At 42.4% G+C, this 23,957-nt stretch overlaps 1 protein-coding gene across 1 annotated transcript in view; it reads right to left on the bottom strand.

The window, feature by feature from the left end:
* Positions 1–23,957, bottom strand: part of COL13A1 (collagen type XIII alpha 1 chain) — a 119,720-nt gene that overhangs the window by 5,765 nt on the left and 89,998 nt on the right. The window contains exons 35-41 of the mRNA XM_090058244.1: positions 18,182–18,262; positions 15,693–15,728; positions 12,975–13,028; positions 12,644–12,697; positions 11,888–11,923; positions 7,513–7,599; positions 695–733 (exon numbers count right to left, since the gene is read on the bottom strand). Coding sequence (XP_089914370.1) covers positions 695–733; positions 7,513–7,599; positions 11,888–11,923; positions 12,644–12,697; positions 12,975–13,028; positions 15,693–15,728; positions 18,182–18,262 — 387 coding nt within the window. The remainder of the gene's footprint in view (positions 1–694; positions 734–7,512; positions 7,600–11,887; positions 11,924–12,643; positions 12,698–12,974; positions 13,029–15,692; positions 15,729–18,181; positions 18,263–23,957) is intronic.

Genomic DNA, 23,957 nt, shown 5'->3' with positions numbered 1-23,957 from the left:
CAGGTCTGGGCATCTAAAGTTGGACATTCTAAGTTAGAGGTCCATGAGATCACAGAATGTTTGCTGGATCGAAGCCTCATGTGACAGTTTTCAATATTTAACTTGGTGGGGGAAGTAGAATTTGAGAGATTTATAAAAGGCAACTACACCTGAGCTAGACATCCAGTCTCAAAGATACTAATTCCCTCATTTATATGATAACTCCAAGTTAATGCAGTTGAATACTATCTGTGGTTGTCTCTGCTGAAAATCATGTCAATTATTATTTTTGCATACCTAAAATTAGGTTCAAGTGCTTAATATTACATACTCAATTTTGACAATTTTGGTCTTTAATCTGTCTCCAAAATGAGAATATCAGTGCCTACCCACATTTAGAAAGTGCTTGGAGATGTATGAATAGAAAGTATTGCTTACAATTAATATATCAAATTCTTTTTCATGGAATTATTAACTCTTTTTCAAGATCTGAAGTATCAAAGGTCCTCATAAAATCCCCTCACTTTCAGACCATATTTTGTGTAGTAATTTATAGATTAAATAGATGGGTTTGCTTATTGTTTGTCAAGAGTGTTGTAGTGGGAATCCTCTGTACACTTTACCTATCTATTTTATTAGACTAACAAAAAAGCACCTGCAAAATGCAGCAACACCTCTAATTCAGCACAGCCCCCAAAGTTCAAGGCTATTTTACCTTATTCCAGCATCCCTGAACTGGCAAGCCATCTTCCCCCTACAATAAAGAAACAAATACAGTTTAGGACACAGGAGATAGAATCAAGAGGGAAGGACAGAAAGGGCTAACTAGTACAGCTGCAACAAACATTTAAAATCAGAATTGGGCTAGGATGAGTGTCTAGAGTGTGTATGCGTGTGTAGGGGGAATGTGGCAAATATATACATAATTTCCCTTCTGTCTTGTGTAACCCATATGTCCATCTGAAAGATATGGCCTAGTCTGAACCAGAAATCAGATATTCAGTGGGCAATGGGGTGAGGGCTGATGCATGTCATGCACTTTGAAAATGTGTTTGGCACAGCCATGGAGGAGGATTCATGAAAGCTCCCAGATGTTGGCAGTGGAAGACTTAGCATGACTGTTTTATGGTATTACGTGATTCCATATCATAACATGGAGATGATAAAATACAGTGAAGCAGATCCCAAGCACTGCACCAACCTCTGGATTGAGGAATGGCTAGAAAATATTTTCCTTTTAGTACGCTGTCTCTTAGTGTTAAGGGACTTGCTTTAGCACCAAAGAAGGGAATGATCACATGTACTCATGAACCAAATTTCAGTGAGTGCTGCACTTTTTTAGCTACAAACTTAGGTTTTGGTAAGAAGTCCCTTATGTCAAATCTGCTGAAATGTCAGCAGGCACTTTGTCACATTGTTTATGACTTTTACTTTGAGCAGGGGTGCTAATAGGGGGAATGTGGCAAAGCCACAGCACACAGATGAAGCAATCAGATACAGTCATTAGGATGGCAGCAGCCGGCCATTCACCATTCCTAATGAGATCTGCCAATTTATCTGTGGGCATACATTATCAAGTAAAATTGTTAGAATTATTCTCTTAATAAGAGTCACAGGATTGATGCAGGTAGTCCTTGCCCTTTAGTTCTTTTTGTAGTTGTGCTCTCTGTGGTCTGTGTGAAGGAAAGCAGTGGGAATGAGGCCTTTTCAATACTGCAGTGCTTTCAGTAAAGAGGAATATAATGAGTTTAGCTTGATACTGTTGGCTAGTCCCTTAGCTGTGTGGGTGAAGCCCAGAATCCAGATGGCTATGTTGAGAACATAGTATAGAAATTACTATGTGCCCAGTTTGTTCAGGTACTCCATTTCTGACAAGTGGCATTGAAATGGGAACACAGGAAACAGAACAGGTTTCATTCTGCTTTAAAGAATTGTTACTATCACCATATGGACTTCACTATTTAATATTTTTGCAACAGATTTAATGTAAATGGAAAAGGTTGTTTTTTGTGTTAACTTTAATATGTGGCTGATATTTTTTGGTTTCTAACATAAGACTCTCATTCATCTACTATTACTTTTTAGAAACTGGCTGCTGCATTGCCCAGTTTAACTAAAAGCTGAGTTATTTTAAATGCTTATTACCAGGTGAAGCTTACAGCACTCCCTTGAGCAAAATGGTATGTTACCTTTCCAATCCTTAGTACAGCCCATGGCCAAATTAGTCCCTGACATAACACAGAGGTGCCTTAGAGCTGCTCTATACTCTGTTAACTTGCTGCATCCAAGAGGCCATTATTTTGGGATTGGATACTGCAATGGAATGTGTGCCAGCTGCTTTCCTTCCTGCCTCTGAAATATCCTTATATCAAGAAGGACCAGAAAGCACGGGAGCAGTTCTCATCCATCTGACAATTTCCCCTATGCTCAAGGACTCTCCAACTTTAATTCACCTTTTTGGCTCTTTGTGGCAATCTGAATACTTGACACAATAGGCATTTTGTCTTAATAGGACCGGCAGGATTATGCCAATTTCCTTTTGAAATTAAGGAGATCCTGTACCAAAAGGTTGCAGGGTCAGGCATCTCTAGATGAGTTTATTTTTATATTTTATTTTATTTTTTTTCATCTTTTGAGTGTTTGACTATTAAAAGGAAACAGACAGGGTGCTCCTTGCCTGGATAACTGGAAGATGAATTTTTGTGCAACATTAATTCTACTCACATCAGCATTATCTAACCTTGAGAATTAGGAAATTGAGGTTAATGAGGAGAAGCTACTGGGAATGAAATAATGAACATGTGAAAAGCCTAACCTAATGAGTGAAGACATTGGTAGTTAGAAAACTCAATCAAATCCTTATAGAGGTAGCCTAATGTTTCTCTCACAGATCAAGCTATTAGGCCAAATGCCCTGATGTAACTCTATTTAGTCAGGGAAATTAGACAAAGGATGAATTGAATGCATTTTCTTTAATCAAATTAATATGTTTTCAGCTCCTGAATTACTGCTTGAGATATCTGCAAAGTTTAATATCTCATTTTAAAACAAAGAAAATAAAGGACTCTCCCCCACAACCCTCCCCCCCCATAAGAAAATGCAATGTTATATTGAAAGATAAACTAGTTAAATGAAATACAGTTTCAAGGGACTTTGATGGACCAAATATCATCACGAATGGTAGAAACATATTACATTCTAAATCCATTTTTCTTAATGTGGTTTCTTAACAACACTTTCCCACACAATATGGGTCTGTGGAAAAAAGTCATGAATCCACTAATGGGGAAGTAGTGATGTTGCCATTGGTACACTGGTGGCGGTGGAAATTAATTTTGTAGTCCACTGAAGGAGGAAAAGGAAAGTTAGGTGTATGAGGGAACAGGAAGCTGGGAAGTTACAGTTTAGGGATCAAAGGAAGAATGTAGTCACATGGAAGTGTTTGTTGCAGGCTAGTTTGCAAAGGAAGGAACTTGTGGAACATAGTTGTTAGTGAATTTTTAGATTAAAAATTTTCAGACTTAAAAAGCTTTAGTTTTGGCCTCCATAAATAGTTGTGCAGATTCTGAAGAACAGTGAGATATGTCAGTACAATGCCAGGCTGAAGTAAGGTATTAACAAGTTTAGGTCAAAAACCATGCTCAGTATCCCAAATTTATGCAGGTGCCTGATTATTATATATAATGTGAGTTTTAATTAATTAAATATTCTAGTGAGTTTCCCAAAACAAAACAATCATGAAAAGACATGCATTATGATGCTGCCTCTGCGAGTAATTTTGACTTGAGAGGAGTAATGCCAAAGAAAGTAGTCAGATAATTTTCCAAAGGCAGTGGTACAGTCTTTATTCCTGGCAGACAAAGTTCTTTGGATAAATGTGATATCTTTTATTAGACCAACTAAATAGTTGGAGAAATTGTTCTTTGCAAGCTTTCGGGTACAAACACCCTTCTTCAGGCAGAGGGAGAGTTTACAGTTGTTTTGTGCTCTCCTGGATGGGACAGAAGCCAGTGTGCAAGAATGCCAGTATGCTCTCCAAGGAGAGCACAAAACAACTGCAAACTCTGCCTCTGCCTGAAGGAGGGTGCTTGTACCCGAAAGCTTGCAAAGAACAATTTGTCCAACTATTTAGTTGGTCTAATAAAAGATATCACATTTATCCAAAGAACCTTGTCTGGTTATATCTTTAGACCAACATGGCTACAACACCCTCAAAACATGGAGGATATTCTTTATTCATGGACATTTCATACCATTTAGGAATGGGCCATAGAAAGCTGACTTATGCTAGTAGGAGGTGAAATGTATTCAACAGTTCCATTTCTAACCTCTCCGGCCAGCTAGGATGGCACATGTGAGAATATGGTCAGCAACTGTTTGATTAATCAGTATTCAGAACAGTTGTTGCTATTAAAATGTTCGCAATTTTGGCTTTGTAAATAGTTATCAGCATTCAATTATTTATTCTGAAGAGCAAATGGAAGTGCAAGATACAAGGAATACCAAGAGTATCAGTAGTGTTAACTGGTTTCAAAGATAAAATTGTAAATATTTTACAAACATTTTACTGCATATATTTACCCAGATGCAAGATCTGAGTTTGGGGCTTTTTTTCTTTTTTACATGAGGCACAGACAGAAGAGCAGCTCCCCACTGGAACTCATGGTGCTTTGCAGGAAGTTTACTGTTGGGTCCCAGGGGTTGGGGAATCCAGCTGCTGTTTAGAGAGGCTGTGAGCCTGCAGCCACTCTCCCCTAGCAATGCCTGTCCCCATTCCAAACCCCAGTGCTGTTTTCAGAATGGGTATAGGGAAAAGGAGCAGAGGGAACTTGTTCTGGGGGTTCCCCAGTCGGCACTGATGGGTGGGGTGGATGGATTGGAGCCCCCTATGTCGGCAGAGCTCCAGTCCACCTGCCTCACCCTCCAGTACCAGCTGAAAAAAAACCCATACCGAACTCCCTCCACTCTTTTTTCCCCCATCCCATTCTGAAGATAGCACCAGGGCTGGGAGGTCAGCACAGACACAAGTTACTGAAGCCACTCCATTTTGCTGAACCTTCATGAAATGAGAATTCAGATTTTTGTGGGATTGGGCCCTTTTAAGGTGCTTTTCAGCCAAGCACTTCTGTTTGGTTATGACTGTAGAGTGCTGTCAGAGGGCAGATAGAGTGAAAACTGTTACTTCTGCCTGTGCCTACAGTTTTCTAATTGGATTGTTTCTGAAACAGGGAGGTTCAAATGAACTACTTGTGGTTACACCTTTTGTGCAAAGGGCTGCACATGTCTGGCAAGACTTGGTGCCATCATTCTTAGGTAAACCTGGATTTATGACATAGATTAGCTGTGGTAATAAACTCCTGAATAACTTTGTCATATTTTGGTTAACAGAGTATTTAGGAAGGTGAATAAAACTACTAAGGTAGTTATTTTAGCATTTTGTTGTGCAGATTAAGACAAGGGTAACCTTTTCTGAGATTAAGGAAAACATATGTTGAGTATACAGCCACAACAGAGGTCAACAGCAGAGTTTGAACTTGCATTCCCTTAACACAGAACAGAGGAAACTGTTGAGTGACGGTTCTGCATGAAGGTCCTTCAGTTCAAAGAGTTTTCCATCTGAGTCTGAATTTAACTCTTGGCACACTGCAAAATCCCCTTTTTTTTTCCAGACATTAATAGGGTTAATGGGTGAAAGGGGCTGGCAATTAGAAAAGGACTTATATTAAGTTGTGCCAAAAGGGTAGAATGCTGTATTGTTTCTAGGACAGTACAATTAGAAAATCATTTTTGACAATTTGATGGATTGAAATATTGTATTGAGATATTTCTCATAGGTTGATTTGTGTTATATATGTATCCTTATGATTTGCTTTAAAATATGGAAGGCACCTAAGCAATGTAGGAGGATGTCAGACTTTGCTGGCTAAATATAAATACTTGAAAGTTGAGTTAGTGCAGAATTTAAGCATATCAATTTATCAGATTGAAAGCTGAAGTACTTGAGAGTCACACTTTGAAGTATCAGTCCAGGAGAAACCCTGAAGGAAAACTGAAAGGTTGAGATGAAGCAATTATGAATGAAATTTCAAGCTTTGTTATGGGGAAAGACAGCCATACTGCTGCTTTGTTTCCACCCATACCACAAAGAGATGGTTGTAGCAACCCTGACTCACTGCAAAAGGGTTACGGATCACGTTCTGAAGCAAGCGGGAGTGGAGATAGGAGAGAAATTGGTAAAAAGGGATCTATTGACAGTCCATGCCAGTATTGAAGGAATCAGGAAATAGCATTTAAAAAAGCAGCAAACAGAAACATGCAGGAAAGGGAAGGTAACACCATACCAATGGGCAAGGGGCATCCAGCCCGTCCAGCCCAGGTAACCCCGGCTCACCCTTCTCGCCTTTAAAACCTCGGTGTCCCTGTTCATGAAATCAACCACTATAATTATTTCAGTCAATGCCAGCTACCTCCCTGCTGTGGGAGGAGAGGCCCAGTTCTACACAGGGAGGGCACTCAAGCTGTATACCCAGTGCAGAGACAGTCAGAGACATAAAACACAATATCTAGGCAATCAAAAGTAACAGTTGTCTCTTTGGATCAATATATTTTAAAAGTCAGAAGCTGCCTCTGATTTTGTTAAATAAGGGAGGACTGGGAAGACGATCTCTCTATTCAGAAATCATTTTCACTTCCCAGCCTCGCTTTGATACAGATTAATTTCTATTACAGATCTTTCTCGGTACATAATCTGTATTTAGCACTGTGGTACACAAGTGATTTCAACTATAACAAATAGTTTAACTGAGGAAAGAACTGAAAAGACCAATAATTACACTTGACACTCCTAGAGCTTCCTGAAACAGCCAGGCTATATCTTTGTGAACTTGTTATCATATAACATTGTGGCTATTCAAAAGGATTTTAGAAGAGTTTTTTCATTAAGAAGAAGTTGAGGCATTCTCGCTCTTTTTAAATGTAACAGGAGGCTCCTGATGAAATGAGAGGATGTCATGTTGAATGAAGTAGTCATCCTGATCATTTTGTATTTCATATCAATTTGTGTTCCCACTGGGTATCTTAACCTGGGTGTCCTGTGTTGTTATCAAGTGGAGACTTAGATTTTGATCACACCAGCTGGTCACTACCCAGAGGGGAAAAAAGAAGGCATTTTAGATTTCATTACTGCTTAAGGATGATTATGTTAAATATTTCCAAAACGGAATCTGTAACTGGGATCACAACAGGAGTTCCAGGGCTCTACTTTCACAATGAAAGCCCTTTGCTCTCCTTTCTGAGCTTCTGAAAAGAAAGGAACAGGCAACGTTACTCAACAGCCCACTTGCTTACAGAGTTGTCCCTATATATCACTGAAGAAAACAGCTTTGCCGTAGACTACAGTGGAAATAGGACAGGACCTTATCTGAGCAATGTGACTTTTGTGATACCAGAGTAGTCATTGTTTAATTTAAGTTTTCCTTCTTTCTTTCCCATTGACAAATCTTAAAACAATACATTTGATAAAACAGCACATACCAATGGACAGGGTGCATCTAATCCAGGCGCTCCTTGGTCTCCCTTATCCCCTTTAGACCCTCTAGAGCCTTTCTTGCCCCTCTCCCCCTGTAAATAATGGTTTAGTCCAAGAAAAAAATACACAAAAGCTTTAGGATCATCCATCTCAAATGAGTGTCAGTGACAGTAAAAGAAAAAAAAAGATAAACAATTAGAAAAATACTGTAAAAGATGAGATACCTTCAGATAGGATGCTTTTACAGGAAACCATTCTATGGGATTGTTGCCATTTTTTTTTTTAGAGATATAAGCACTTTAATAGTTATTGACTTCCCAACCTGACAGGCTACTAGGATTGTGACCCCATTTTTTTCATTAAAAGAATTATAACCCCAGTGAATTTATAGTGAGTTTTACACTGAGAAGCTGCTGCAGGTGGGCAAGGATGGGGGTGAGCTCTCACAACTCCACAGCCTGGCTGCTCACACACTGAACAGTCCTTACTCTTCCTCTGGAGCCCAAGTGCATCTTGTCTATGACCTTCTTGGGCTCTAATCACACAGCAAACAACAGACTTTCAGCCATTTCCAAGTTTGGATCTCGTATGCTAATCGTAGACTTTGGTTTTTTTCTACCTCCCTTTGCCCCCCTCACCTCAGAGTAGTTCTGGTTCATAACAATATAATTTTAAACAATTAACTTCAAGTGCATTCCCTTACATTATTTTTAAGTGCCTGGATGTTGCATAGCCATGTTAAAATGCTGTATTTTTAACTATAAAATAACTTTTCTTTGTTTAAACCAGCAAAATTGTGTCTGTATTTACTACAGCTTTAATTCGTTCATGGGGCAGGGATTTGGGGGCAGGGGGGGGGTGCGGTCTTCTCTTTGGATTTACACTGACTTTATACCACTGTTGGATTGACTGTCATTTTCCTTTGTTTATACTGGCTTAAGCAAGAGGAGGCTTGAGCCCAGACAATGAATTCAGGCCTATGCAGATGGCCAACCCAAGGCCTGTGTATAAATGGATCGTAAAGGGGACTTAAATATTCTCATGCTAGCCCTCTCAGGGGAAAATTTCACCTTCATTCTCACTTGAGTCATTGCAAATGTTGAGTTCAAATCAAAGACAGGCTAGGGTTATCTAATTGTTAGAAAACACATATGCAAAATACTTTTGTAATATGTTTAAAAATGAGTGGCTGAATAAAAAAAGAACTTCTCAAAAGTGTTGTGCATAAAACAGAGGTAGACTTGCTGAAGAGGGAATTTTATTTAGGATTTCAATGGTCAGGGTTAGAAGGTACAAATAACACCAGGCAGCAGATGTATATATATATTTTTTTTTTTTAAAAGTGGGATGATGAGTAAAATAAAGTCAAAACTGGCAAGAGAAATGGATGGGAGAGGAGAGGTAATGAGGAGAAATCACCCGGGTTCAAGCACTGGAACAGAGAGGATAATCCAGGAGAAAATATGGTACAGGTTGCAATGGTGGGAAGAGGAAGGACCCAGGAAAAAGGCAAAAAAAGAGGAAGGGATAAAGGGGACAAAGGAGGACCTGTCAAAGCAAGGAACACACATGGACACACATACACAGGAGAAGAAAAAAATACAGATATTAAAAAAAACGCATGAGGCTTTAAAGCTTTACACTTTTTCAGTTGGTTTGCCTGAAAGGCAGTCCTGTTCCAGGATCTGCTTTTCAGCTGTTCCAGAGCACAGCATTTTCAGGCCTGAATTGTCTCTTGAGGCTATTATTACAGCTCCTATAGTGAAGAAATGGCTCTGCTCAGAAGAAAAACTCCAGAGCATAAAAAAGACATTGTTCTGCCTTCTGCAATTGGGAAGATTTTGAAGACAGTCTGAGAACTAATTTTGCCAAATTACAATGATTGGAAAGTGGAGTGGATTTTTCAGAACCTACTCTCAATGCATTAGGTACGGTGGATATACCTTTATCTTACTGGCATTTATGTTACTGGTATTAGATTTTTTTTAAAGGAGCACTGAAAATTAACACATAATCTAGCTGAAAAAGAAGCTATTGCACATGAGGCAGGTGCTTGTAGTTACTTAATTACACTGCTGTCTTCCCAATGTCCTGTTGTAGCAAGTCTCTCTCCGTGGATCAAAAGGATTTTGTATTTAAAAAACTTTTTTCTTGCTATCATTCTTACGTCTTTCAGCAGATCCCTAATAGTTTGGTTATCAGTTATCCTTCCAGATATCCTTCACCACTTTTGCCAAGATTAAAATGACTTAGGAAACCCCACATCATGTAATTTCTACAGCATCTCTCTGATACGCAGGTATGATGGAAAAAGGCATGCTGAAGGTCAGTGATTCTCAACCAGATGCCCCCAAATCCTTTGAAGGGTGACAAAGTATAAGACGATAACCAGGTGTGAGGAGATAAGCACAGGCTCAGACTCATCCCTGGCTGGCTATTCCTCAACCCTCACTGCCTGGCCATTCTGCACAGAGGTAAGCTCTGTAATAAATTAGTTATGAAATGGTGCCTGTCAGTTCACAAAGATTATGTAGGGGTGCATGAGTATAATAAGGCTGAGAACCAGTGCTGTAGATGATGCTCATCCCTGCTCCAAGATCATACACTAGACCATAATTATAGAGACCAAGCAGTGTCATTAAAGAGAGATTACCATGCGTTGGCTTGATTCCAAATTAGATATCATAGAAGCCCCCATATTTCAGAACCTTTAAGATCTCTGCAGTGGTTCCAGTTGAACAACACAGTTTTATAATGGATGCTTTCAAAATTGTAACATTTACTTTAATTTCGAAGCGTTTCTGTATGGAGAGGCCTTTTAATCATCTGTGAACAGGATTGTGGGATAAGGAGAAGCCTTTATCTAAAATGCTAGTTAGTGGTAAAAGATACATTTAAAGGTCAGACCTGAAAAGCTGTGGTATTGCACATTCCCAAACAAGTTTCCTAAGTGTTTTTCTTTCAAAGCATTTGTTGCATTTCAGTCCAATCATTCTTTCCAGGGGCCAATGAAACTCCATGTTTGCAGTCTGTGATAAGAAGCACTTCTTCCTACTCGTTATTTACTTTTATGGGGAGGGAACAATCAAGTCTCATATGCCTAAATTGGTTCCTACTATAACCAACAAAAGCCCTCCTTTAAAATAAATTATCCATATTTAAAACCAACTGAAAAAGTCCAAGGATTCTGTTAAAGTTATTTCTTATTTAGAAACATAATACAATCTTAATAAAATAAACAGCGAGTTAAAAAGCAAAATCAGAAGTGGAATGATTAAAACTGTGGCAACACCCTGGAGTTGCCATGAAGTGAAAGAAATTTGGACTCTCTTTCCTCGTTTAACATGCTGACTGGCTAGTACTTTTCAGAACTCTTAATTTATCCAATTCCAGATCAGAAGAGCACTCCAGATGATAAAGAGGGAGAATGAGCACTCACTAGGTGTTATCCGAAAATACATCCATAAAGCTATTACTTTTGCACATACACCATCACTACTTTAGTCTATTTCAGATTAATGTCCATAAGGTATCAGCATCTTATAAAAAATATGGGTGTGCACAAACTATACTCAGCTGTAAATCTCTTTACTACTGTTATCAAAGGATTCAAATAATATATAAAATAGAAAGCATTTGCGTGAATTCCCATGACACTAATAATATAATAGATTAAAGTAGGGTTTAGAAATGTTTTTATACATTAAAAATACAGCGTGGCATAGTTCTTTCCTTTATCATGTACATAAATTTACATAACTTGGTGCCTTATCTCACTGTTATTACCCTAATTCATCTAAAAGCCTGAATAAGGAGCCCAAGACTTTACAACTGGGTTCTCTAATATATTCATATTTATTTGATCTCCATATTTCCATATTCACCTAAAAAATTCTAAATCTAAGAAACCCTTGAAAGACATTGTGCTGCAGTATAGTAGCTGATATTCTTTTTCACCATCCAGAGTAATTTAAAAGCGATGTGCTAAGAGTTGTACCATCTTCACTAATCTGAGGAGGAGTTCTTAGTTTGCCCCCCTGCCCATCTTACTATATAAGGTATGATTTTCAAAACCCCTCAGTGCTGGCCTAAATCTGTGCCTGTTGAAGTCAATGATAAAATTCCCACTTCAGTGAGAAAGGGTAAGCCAATCAGTACTTTAGAAAATCCCAACTGTATACTTTAAAGTTCAAATAATATCTTTGGCTATAATATATTGCATAAACTGGAGAAATCACACTGTAAAAGACCAATCTGTAAGCAACAGGTTTACCAGGTAGGATTTTTCCAGTTTTCCCTAGGTAGTTCAAAAGTTAATCATTCCACCACTATGTGAAGACATTAGTAACCAAATGCAATGACTTGTGGTTCAGGACTTACCCGGTTTCCTTTGTCGCCGGGTGAGCCTGGTAAACCCTAAAAAGTATCAAGAAAAAAATGACACTGTTTTAAATCAGTGTCAGCTAAATAGATCCCTTTGTTTACTGAGTCAAAATTATCCTTAGCACAGGAACCAAGGAACCATATGATTCAAAAGGGCACAAATTAAAAATTAGCCAACCAACAAATTTTTTTCATTTATATTTTAAAAATGAAGCAGTCTTGTGACTCATTAAAGTGAAGGTTCTAGTCCATCAATCCCGTATTTTTATGAGTAAAAACCTTATGTAAGTAATGTGGCTGAGAGGCCATTTGTGTGACTGTGGTTCCAAGATGAATCCTCAAGTCCTCTGAATTGTGTTCAAATGGAACACCAAATACTTAGAATGGGAGGTGTTCAATACCAGCACTATAATATAACAGATAAATAATTTAGGCATAGTTTTGGCTTTAGGTCAGTAGTTTCAAGATATATGTAATGTTATATATTTTGTCTTTACCTATTATTCCAATTGTTTTAAATTCTTTGGAAAGTTATAACATCATTAAGAGGGTACTGGGACACAGAGACAAGTCTACTGAATTGAAAGTTTGAATTGGGGTTTCCCTTTGACTGTTGCCTCAACTTGATATAGATGCTACTATGGCAGTAAAAGAACATTTTCTTTTGTTGCCACAGAGTATTCTTCTGCTGGAAGTGATGCCATAACATTAAGGCTTTGTAGATGGCAAAACAACCAAAGATCCCTTACTTACAGGAAGCCCAGCTGGTCCCATTGGTCCTGCATTTCCAGGGTCTCCTTTACTTCCCTTAAAAAGAGACAAAAGAAGAGAATCTTCTATTTGTAGACAATATTGACAGGTTGACATTATTGACAGACGGGTGAACCAACAGTGCTAGAAATAATGTAAAAGATATATTGTGTCCAGGCATCTAAAATACAAATTATTAAAAATAAAAGAAGGACCAACTCAAAGGCTCACATTCACAAAATACAAAAAGCCCCTCACCAGAGAAGTTGTAGTAGCTTTGAAGACATTGGGTGTTGGAGGGGCTGTGAAAGGTTTGGTTTTAAAGCAAACTTACCCTTTCCCCTTTTGGTCCTGCTGGTCCTGGAACTCCAATTGGTCCTGGAGTACCCTGCAATTTTAGAAAACAAAAATCCATAAACCCGTGTCTTTCAACAAATTTCTTCAAATCTGGGAAACAGCATGGCTCCTTGAGGAAAAAGCACAGCTGAGAAGGAGATTCCAGTTAATGTGAGACATCACTTGTATTACTACAGCTTTCAGGGCTGATGAGGATGGGTTTTCAGTAACTGTTAAATACCATTAAAAACACAGGAATAGGTACAATGGATTGGACTGGTACAATATTACAGAGCCTTGCATTATTTTAGGGTGTAGGTATTAAAAATAATATTGACATACACCCCTTTATAAATCAAATGAGTGAAATTTTACTGTTCTCTTTGTACCCCCAACAAAGCTGAAAACTGTAGCAGAATGAAGGCCAGGTAGACATATTTTTAAGCAGTTTTGTCTGTTTGTTTGAGTCAGTTCAGTTGAGCGTAAACTAATTAAGTATTTGCATTACTTTTTGGTAGGCAGCTCACCATGCAGACTGAAAGGTCACCATGCCGCAGAGACTAGTGCAGATGCACACATACATGGATGCAAACAGAAGAGAGAGTACTCATTCATTTCTAAGTCCTCTGTCCACCCTTTCACCGTTTACACTGTTCTACCAGGCCCTAGATTATGCTATAAGAAAAACCCAGTCTCCATGCTCAGCCTTTAGCCCAAGAGCAACCTCCCACTTTCATACAAAATTTTTCAGCTGTGCTGAGGCTTATTGGAGTTTACCCAGTTAGCTAATTAATCAGCCCATTTAGGTCTTTTTTTTTTTTTTGCATTAACACTACAGTGGGTGGGTAACAGCTCTTCTACCCAAGAAAAGTGTTATCCTTCTTAAAGACAAGAAAACTTATTTCTATCTTTTGTGGAGATTCACATGGTTTACATTAGTATGACCCCAGATCCACTCCTATGAAACAGGGCATCTGAGTGTTCGTTCTGCTTTATAACATCTAGTATTCTCCTTGACACAATTTTACCAGCTAAGGAAAGCAGATATCTCAAATTTGCAAAGAACAAGAGATCTCAGAACACCTTCCTAAACCTTCCTAATGGTACATTTATCTTCTTAACTCCATGATAAATCAAATCCTATTATTCTGGCTTGGTGAAAAACCAGCCAGTCATTCAAGTTCCGATTCCAGCAATTCTTTCCTAGAATTCTAGAAAAACTCATTATCTGACAGTTGGGAGTCCTTTTGGAACCAGTACACATTTTACACTAGTTAATCCCTTTGTCTGAAGGAAAAGGGCATGGACCTTTAATCATGATCCTACAATCCTTACCCCCAAAAGATGACTCATGTCATTAAGGAAGATTATGTGTCTAAGTAAGAATTTGCTGAATCTGGCTGGAGAATTAGTTTATTATGAAACACAGGTAAAAAAAAATCATCCCATAATCCTTCAGAAATATATCATACATATTTTAACTTCCTATATCTTTCTGTTGTTTTAGGGAACTGTCAGAGTGATGTTGTAGCCTCGATGGCCCAGGAATTACGTGAGAGGTAAGGATTTCTTAGGGTGTCATTTTAAGATCATTCAAGACCTTGTTTCCTTAAATATCCATCAGAACTATTTAGAATATCTAATACGCATATTCATAAAAGTAAATATATAACTTCCTGCAAATAAGGAGGTTGCTGTTTATTTTCTGTTTGGCAGGAGTTAAAGAGCAATGAAATTACTTCCTGTTCCACTGAAAAAGGAAAAGCAAAGTGTTTCTGAATAACACCAAATCTGATTATAACTGGAGGACATGTGTCATTCTATGAAGCAATAAAAATGTTATGCCCTTGCATAGCATTTTTTGTCCAGGAGTAAAAAATGATTTGTAAAACTGGAAGAGTGTTATGATTTATTATTTATATTCCAGTTTTGCAGGCTGGGAAACTTAGGGACAAAGAGGTTAAGTGATTTACCCAGACATAACAGTAAGTTAGTGATAGGGCTGGGGGCAGAACATACAACTCTTGATTCTCAGACTCCCGCCCAAACACTAGACACCACTATATCCCAGATGAATGGAATCAGTACTAAAAAAAATTCCACCCCAGGTTTCTAGGACTTGGTGAAGGCATTTATGCTTGCTGAAAGGATGCATCTCTTTCTGTTGGCGGGGTGCATGTCAGATAATTGGAAGAGGGTTCCTGCAACCCACTGCAATGCAATCCTAAATGGTAGATATGAAAACAGTGAACAACAAAGCCTTCTGCTCACAGGACAAAACACAAGGTGTTATTAGGCCCAAGACAAATCTGGGGAGTCATTGTTGCAGAGGGCTATAAGCAAAGCTACCACGGGGAAAGACACAACGGAGACATTTCACAATATGAGGACAGAAGTACATAGTACAACAGATTCCTGCATAGGCTTCATTTAATATAATTATGGCAATAATGTACCCATATTTACAAACTATTTGAAAGGATGAGATTAAAGCCAAATTTCCTGATCCCAGATGGACAGACAATATTGAGACTGACAAGAATGTGATTTTTCATTTGTCAGTAGGTGTGTCTTAATTTATCAGTTTGACTTATTCTTTCCTGGTTCAGAGAAAAGAAAGTTAGTCATATCGTAAACAAGGCTATGGGGAGGACAGATGAGATGAATCATAGCATCAGAGAAGAGGAATGGAGGGTAATGGAGAAATGGAACTCACCGGTGGTCCAGGCCTGCCGTCTAAACCTGAGGCACCCTGAACAGATGGGGAAGGGTTAACAAAAAAGGCAGGAAGGAAAAGGGGTGAGGGAAGGAAAAGGAAAGGGGGAGGGAAGAGGTGAGTGAAGTGACTTGAGACAAACATATGCTTGCAATAAACAAGAACTCAGACCTCAAGGACAGGTGATGGTACTTACAAGGAAACCAACAAAAACATAGAGACATTGAATGTAAGCACTGTTGACTGGTGACTTTAAGATCCCCTTGAAAATACATTATTCCCTCTCATGCTGTACCAAAGTATGGCCTGATAGTTAACAAAAGTGAATGAACTTGTTCTGTGCTTTTCTAGGCAACAGAGAAAGCAGTGTAATGCAGGTTCTATAGACCCTTCTAACAGCAGTACCAAGCTGGCACTGTTGGGACAGACAGTGCATCGTCATGGATTAATTCTGAAATGAGTTCCACCATGTGGTAGTAGAATGCAGTCTAGATGCCTACAATTTACAGACTATCTGCCACAGGTGCTGGAGCCAGCCCCAATTCTGTGAGCTTCCAGGTGGAAATATGGGGATTCGTTAATAAAGAACATAGTTCCTTATTAGTCAACTGGCTTTAGTCGAACTGCCAAGCATTAAACATTTGTAAGAGAAATGGGCTTGATACCTAGAAAAAAGAGGAGCTGTAGCTTTGAAAGCCAAATAATTTCAAACAGGCTGAAACACAGAGTCAAAACAAATGCCAAGGATTTGTAGCAAGGATACTTGGGACTACCTCTTCAGAGAGGGACAACTGCCTTAGGAGAATCCTTCACAGCACTCCCACTATTAGGAGTTGTCAGATTAATTCTCTGAGCATCATGTGAACATACTCCTGTGCCATTGGTTCACATATTCACAGCAACTTCCTCAGCTTTAGTTTAGTTTAGTCACAAACAAGAGTGAAAAAAATTATTTAGCATTTATGATTAAGTTGTTTGAGAAGGCAAATTAGATATTCAAAGGGTTCTTGCTTTCCACCGTTGTTAAAACTCCCCTGAGAAGCAGCTTGTTTTTACTTTTATTGCCACTGAGAACTGTGGGTGGCTGGGACAAAAAGGAAACGTATGAATCACCTATTTGTGTGAAGGGCTTCCCCTCCCACTCTCATGTGTTGTGTCCGTTTTTGAAGTCACTTATTACATCACTGCTTTAAACATGATTTTTCAACACAGTAATAAACAAAGACATGCACATTTCCAGACAAAACTGGACAAGGGGTCTGGGTGATAAAGGCCAACAAAAATAGCAACATCACACAGATATGGAAAATGCCCTCTTTGCAGTATTGTTTCCAGGCAGAAAGGTTCAATAAAAGTGAATTTGGTGCTTTCACCTGAGTGCTTTTTGTTAATAAGCAAAAATTTCAGGGCCTTTCCTTTCAAACCTGATTGGATTTGATATAAAGCTACTCTGATTCTAAACTCCAAGGATTTTCACTAGAGCTTCTTTGATAGCATATATGTGAGTTGCACAGTAACACTGATTTAATCTCAACTATATTAACAAGTTTACACTTGCTACATATAAAAGTGAAAAGTGACATTTTAGTCAGGCATTTTCTGCTTCTGGGAGGCCTTCAGGTTTTATGATAGAAATGATAGGGATAGGTGAACTTCAATGGACAAAATAAGAACCACACTAACACATGAACCAAAACATTTTTTCAGGTTACAAATTGCTCAGCAGGCTGTTTGTCTTTCACTTTAGCATATCTCCAAACTTTAAGGCAGGGATGTCAAACTCACTTGGGGCCCCAACCTGGACCCAGACTGTGGGGCTCCTGCTGGGCTGGATCTAACCTAGGGCACATGGGCTGCCTTAGTGGCCATTGCAACAGTAGTGTGGGGTCTAGTGGGGGCAGTGGAGGATCCAGCAGCAGCAAGCCCAGTGCAGGGTCTCACAGAGGCTGGAGCACAGATCTCAGTATGGGTGGGGTTGGCAGGAGCACAGGGTTCAGTAGTGGTGAGCCAAGCTCATTGCCAATCTCTGTGCCCAACAGCACCAAAGGGTCCAACATATGGTGCCCTCCAATGGGCTGGATAGAGAGGTTCTGTGGGCCAAATCCAGCCTATAGGCCATATGATTAACATCTCTGGCTTAAGGTTACAGCCAGGACTGACAGAGAAGTGCCAAAAATTGATTTTGTCTCATTTCCAACCCAATTAGAAGAAAGAACAATACAGGGGACCCTTTTCTAAAGAGTCCTCTAGTTTAACAGGCCCAAAAGAGAAGATTCTGCAGCTTCAGGTGCCTATCTTAATTCCCTAAAACCCTGGAGGCTTGCTTACCACTAAAATGCAAAAACCATAGCAATTTATAGGCTATCTTTTGCTCCCTAAATCTCACTTTACAAAGTCAAATTCTTATTTGAAACTTATTTATTGATTTTTTTTTTTATGACTGGACTAAGTATAGTTTGCCAAGTTTTCTCTGCTTCCTAGATACTTACGGGTAATCCCAGTGGACCTCGGTCTCCTTTTTCACCCTGGACACCCTTCTCTCCTTTCATTCCATCAATCCCTGCTTCCCCCTGAAGAAGGATGGATCAGAAAATAAACCCACCATAGTACCACTTCTAAAACAAACATTCCTCCAGTTCAAAGGCATGGTAGTGGCAGAGATGATAACAGAGGCAAAGATAGCTTGATTGTCTCCTCCTACTGAAGAAAAGCAGTGTAGCTCAACTGACCCCAGTGAGATCCCTTCTGATTTACAAACAAGGGAAGAATTAGCCCCAGTGACTGAACACTAACATCATTTGTGAAGAACAGAGCATAACAAGTGTTAAGATACTAGTGAAGGAGTAGCAATAACCAAGGCAGGTAGGAGTTAAGTATAGGTAACAGAGCTCACTGGAAATTTTCTGATGGAAAAAGTTACCAAATTCCAGAATATTAGAACTAGGGGGCACCCACTGAAAAAGCAGGAGACAGATTAATGACTAGCAAGTAAAAAAACTGCTTTTTTACTCAGCGCAAAGTTAACTTGTGTAACTCATTAACACAGGAAGTTTACACAGGCTAATGTTTGTAAAGCCAGGTTCAAAAAGAGACTAGACCAATGAATAGATGACAGATGCATTAATAACTATTAAAGAACAGTAATCCAATGGTGATGGCTGCCAGGGAGAATAATGAATAGGGGATAGATCACACTAGGTATATATTGTTCAGTGCTCTCCCTCTAAAGCATCTACTCTTGCTATTGTCAGAGCCTGAGTGAGATGGACAGTTGGTCTAACTTAGTATTGCACTGCTTATGTTTGTATGTTCCTGATACAGTATAGGTTAATATAGTATAGCAGAGGATAGTAGAGTATAATATAATAAAACATTTCATTTTGACAAAACAAAACATTTCAATCCAAAGGGTTCTTTTGTATTTGATGGTTTTTGTTTTTAAAAAATTCAGTTATTAGGAAATGTAGAAATTTTGTTTTTATGCTATCCTGGATTAGAAATGTCAGCACTGTATAAAAGTATGCACCCTGCACAACTATATTTGCCACTTCTCCCTTTATTATGAAGCATACTCCTATTTATTTATTTTTGAAAACACATGTATCATTGCTTACTGTGCTTCAAAACATTCCACTTAGCTCCAGCGTATGTACCTGGAACAGACTTCTCTACCATAAGCATGTGCTTCCAAAGAACAGTCAGCTATCTTTCAGGGCATTACAAAGATGCCATAGGACTTCATAAAGATGGAATATAGCCTTCCACATCCAAAGAAACATTTGGACTTGTTTCTTATGGGACCATGCCTATGCAGAGTAGAGTGGGTACAGTACTTCCCCACTCTGGGAGTGCATACCCAGGGGTCAAAAAGTACCCTGGGGAAAAAAAGCAAGGCAAGGCATGATCCAGGACTATGCCCTGAGGCAACCACAGGCCTGGTCCTCCACAGTGACACTCTAATAGCCAGCCAGGGGCTCTCTATGACTGGCTCTTGGCCTGGTGCTGAAGCACGCTGCCTGCCTGTGCAGGGCAGGCAGTGGTGCAAGCTGCAATTACCTGGACCTGGCTTCATGCCAGGTAAGTAGGGGGTTGGGGGGCTGGAGGAGGGTGGGGGCCGGGGGGGGCCACCCGGCCCCAGCCCCCATTCATTCGCCTCACCCTCATTCATTCTCCCAACTCCCTGTTTGTTCCCCCTGCTCACTCTCACACCTGGCCCCAGCCTCCCCACAATCGCCAGCAGTAACAGCAGAGGTCAGGGCCACTCAGGGCTTCATGGCACAGCCCTGCTGCGTGGAAGGCAGTGAGGCTCAGGTCCAGCTGCCTGGCACCACTGCTGCTGCATTCACGCAGGTGCGGCCCAGCTTGGCAGGGTGCCGCACACTGACCACCGCTGCTACTGGTAAGCTGCGGGCAGTGTGGGAGGCTGGAGCTGGGTGGGGGAGTGAACAGTCCCCCCACGACTACCCACACACTGACCCACATCCCCCAACATCCCTCCACACCCACCTATATTCCCCCACCCCCTTCCCACCCCCCTCCTGCAAACCCCACATCCCCCCCCCCCCATCACACACCCACCATGTGTTAAGGAAACCAAGTGCAAACATTAAAACATTTAGATATTTAGGATTTATTTTATTATGATGCTAGAGACACTGGTAAGCTTCCAAACTGATTTAACATTGTAAATATAGCAATAAAACATTGCCCATCTGATCAATTCCTCTCTCTCTTTTGTTCTAATTGTGAAAGAACGTAGATTTTGGGTTATTTTAAAAAGTGAATTTGGGATGCTACTTCAGCAGTCTAGCTGACACAAGGGGCTAGTGTCCCCAGGACTCAGCGGGGTAAGCCCTAGGGTCTGTTTCCCCCAGATGGCTGCGGGGGGCTCTGTTACTGGACCTTCCTTTGGGTTGGACAAAGCCTCAGCACCTGTGGTCTCAGGGGGTAGGTCCTGGCCAGCAGAGTGAGAGGTTTCCTCCATGGGCTCCTGGTAGGGACTGTCCAGCAGCCCCAAAGCCTTCTTCATGGGGATCACCCATTTGATCTTTCCACTGGATGGGGTGTCAGGCACAGCCGGGGAGGCCCATGGGAGCTAGGCTGCTCCTTCACTCTGTGTGGTGGTCGGGGCTGGGGGAGGAATCTTCCATGTCAGAGGGCTTCAGCTATGCCTGGACCTTCTTTTTGGCTTTGCGCCATGAGGGGACCTACACCCACTCAGCCATGGGGTGGTCCTCAGGTGGACAAGCTTCAGTAGGACAAGGTGAGGGTTGGATGGGTGGGGAAGCTACAGCAAGGACATGACTACGGGCAGGGGTGCCCTACTTCCTTTTTCCCCTTGGCTATTGCTGCCTTCTCCGGTACTCTGCTAAACTTGGTTTGGGGGTGAGGTCCCCTGAGCTCACAGAGCGGGGAGCAGTACTAGTGGCAGGGGCATCCCTCTTGCCAGTGGGATCTGAGGATGCCCTCTCCTGCTGGCCCATGGGGCACTCATGATGCAAGTGCCCTGGGACATGGCACCAGAAGCATCACAGGTCTCCCAGTGTATAGAAAACCCTCACCAGGGCTCCCTGAAAAGAAATCACAAGGCACCCCTCAGCCTCCAGCCATGTTCCTGCCACCAGCTGGATCATAACCTGGCGATGGAAAGAGTGCATGTGTGCAGAGGCTGGGGTCTTGGCACCCCAGCAAGAGGGCCACCACCAGGGAGATAACTCTCTCCAGGGTTTGGGGCTGGGGGAGCAGGGGCCAATTAGGGATACAGGGAGGGACAGAGTTGAGGACCACCCTGGTGCCCAGCTCTTCTAGGGGCTCGAAGAGTATGTACTTATTCTCTATCACAAGTATCCTCTCCACTGCCTTTTTTTGCAGCGTCCTCCAAGGCAAGGAAACAGACCCCTTGCCACCTGTGCATAGCTTCAGTTCCCCTGCTAGGGGGCCACACTTGGTGCGGCCATGGTCTAGGGTGAGGGACAGTCTAAGTGGGTGTGCTGGCTGGTGTAGCATGCACCTGGTACCCTCAGGGCACCAGTGGTCTAGGCTTGGGGCCCTGGGGGGCCCTTGCCCACCCCCAGCTGTGGAGGAGGCTGAAGAGGGTGGGGCCCTTGCCCACTGCCCTTTCCCTTGGTCCCTGATGGTGGGGGGGAGGATTGGGACCCCTCTGGGGGGAAGGGATAGCCAGGGGAGATGCCCTGGCTCTTGGCTCCCTGACAGAGAGTCTTGCCTGCCCTGCAGTGGAGGTTGCAGGCTTCTCTACCCCTGGAGAAGTTTGGTTTGACTCTGCCTCCAGGATGGGGGCTGCAGGGGCATGCATCCCCTCAGGGCTTGGCTGGGATCTGCCCCCATAGTGGGGGCTGCAGGAAGCTCTGTGGGGGCATCTGCCCCCCCCAAAGGTTCTATGCCCTGCCATTGCTTCACATAAGGGAGGAGGAAAACCAATAAAACCAAAATATACAGTGGGGCTGTGAATCTAATAGGCTGCAGGTTGTGGGGGAAATGGGGTGGGGGGGCTGAAGCTCAACGAGGCCCCACAGGGAAAAAAAAAAATTAAAAACCAGGAGGCTATGCTTGGGGAATGTGTGGGAGGGGGAGCACACTGACTTACAGGACAACGAACACCAGGCCAGAAGTGGACCACAGGACTTACCACACAAGGGTGGGAAGGCTGCTGAGGCAGATGTAAGAAGATGGCTGGAGCAGTGGAGGGGCTTTGTTTGTTGAAGGTCAGTCCAGGAGCCCCTCAGGCCTCCAGCCAGGCACTCAACAGCAGGGCAATAGGCAGGAAAAGGCAAAGTAGGATCAGATGCAGTGAGGCAGCTGTAAGGGAGTGCAGGAGCAAACAATTAGGGAGTAATCCAGTTCAGGTGTGGTGTGCAGGTGGTGCAGCAGGGAATCTCCTCTCCTGAGAGAGGAGCAGTGGCAGAACAGGTGGCATCAGCAGCAGCAACAGCAATGGCAGTGGTGGTGGTAGCAGCCATCCAGTTCAGCCACTCAAGGTGTGCTTCAGGTGAAAGTGGAGGTGAAGGTCAGGGGGTGGCCTGCTGAGGCAGCTGGGGCAGGCAAGGCACCTTTGGGCTCCAGCAGTGCTGGTGGGGAGGGGCTCACAGGCAGCACAGACCTCCATCCCCAGGCTGTTCCCTGGCCAGCTTGGTGGTGGGCTGGGCAGCAGACCAGAACAGGAAGTGCAGAAGCTGGTGTGCAGTACTGGGGTGTGGTGGGCACCTAGGGGGGGCAGTGTGCAGCAAAGGACCCCCCCCTGGGGGGGGGCAGTGCAGCAGGCAGGAAGGGTGCAGCCTGCTTACCCCCCGCTCTGAGGCCAGCAGCTAGCAGTAGCCAGACAGCAGCAGGCCATCTTCTCCCCAGAAGCAACCGCAGGAGCAGGCAGCAACAGCCCTGGGGTAGGAAGGGTCATGGCCAACTTCTCCCAGAGGCTCCTGTCTATTTGTATCCTTCAAATACCATGGCCCTAAGGCCCACCTGGCTAACTAGTAGCTCCTATTGTGGGGGCCAATGGGTGAAATGCCACAACAGAATTCTTGGGACAAAAAAAGCAAAAAACAGGACAGGAGTGATGTGAGGGTCAAAGTGTCAAAACATGAAAATGAGTGGCCTGAGGGTGACACTGAGCAGAGCCCCCGGGCTGCACCCACTGGTCCTCAAAGGCCTCTCCAAGGAGCCGGTGGATGCCACCCACTGGTGCTCTGCCCAGAAACGTGCATGAATAAGTGAGAGGAAAGTGGCCCCACAGTTTCTGGGCACCTTCCCAGCCAGAGCCTCCTTCCTGGTCAAGTACAGGGCCCACTTGGCCAGGGCCAGGAGGAGGTTGATCAGGAGGTCCCGGGACTTGGTGGGGCTGAAATGGGGTACCAAAAACAAAAAGGTGGGGGAGTGAAATTCAACCAGAACCTCAGAAGGAGGTTCTGGAGGTGGAGGGGCTGCAGCCTGGCACTTGAGGGTCATGTGTGCAGGGTCTCCCTCTGCCCACAGAAGGGGGCAGGAGACCGGGGTGTCTGTGAAGCTAGCCACATACACTCCCATGGCGATGGCTCCATGGAGGAGCCACCAGCTGAGGTCTCCAGTGGCTCATGGGATGAGGGTGGAGTACAGACTCAGCCACTGGGGTGCCCCAGCCATGTCCTCGCTGAGTAGGTCCCGCCACTTGGTGTCTGGGCAGGATGTGAGGGTGGCATGATGGATCATGTGGCACGCAATGGTGTAGAGGTGGCCATGTGAACAGTGGAAAAGCAGACTGGTCTGGTGTCTTCC

The sequence above is a fragment of the Crocodylus siamensis genome, chromosome 7 (assembly GCF_052110815.1).
Source record: "Crocodylus siamensis isolate JL-2025a chromosome 7, ASM5211081v1, whole genome shotgun sequence".
NCBI classification, from domain to species: Eukaryota; Metazoa; Chordata; order Crocodylia; family Crocodylidae; genus Crocodylus; species Crocodylus siamensis.
The sequence above is the reverse complement of the archived record's forward strand: the minus strand, read 5'-3'. Positions and strand labels throughout refer to the sequence as shown.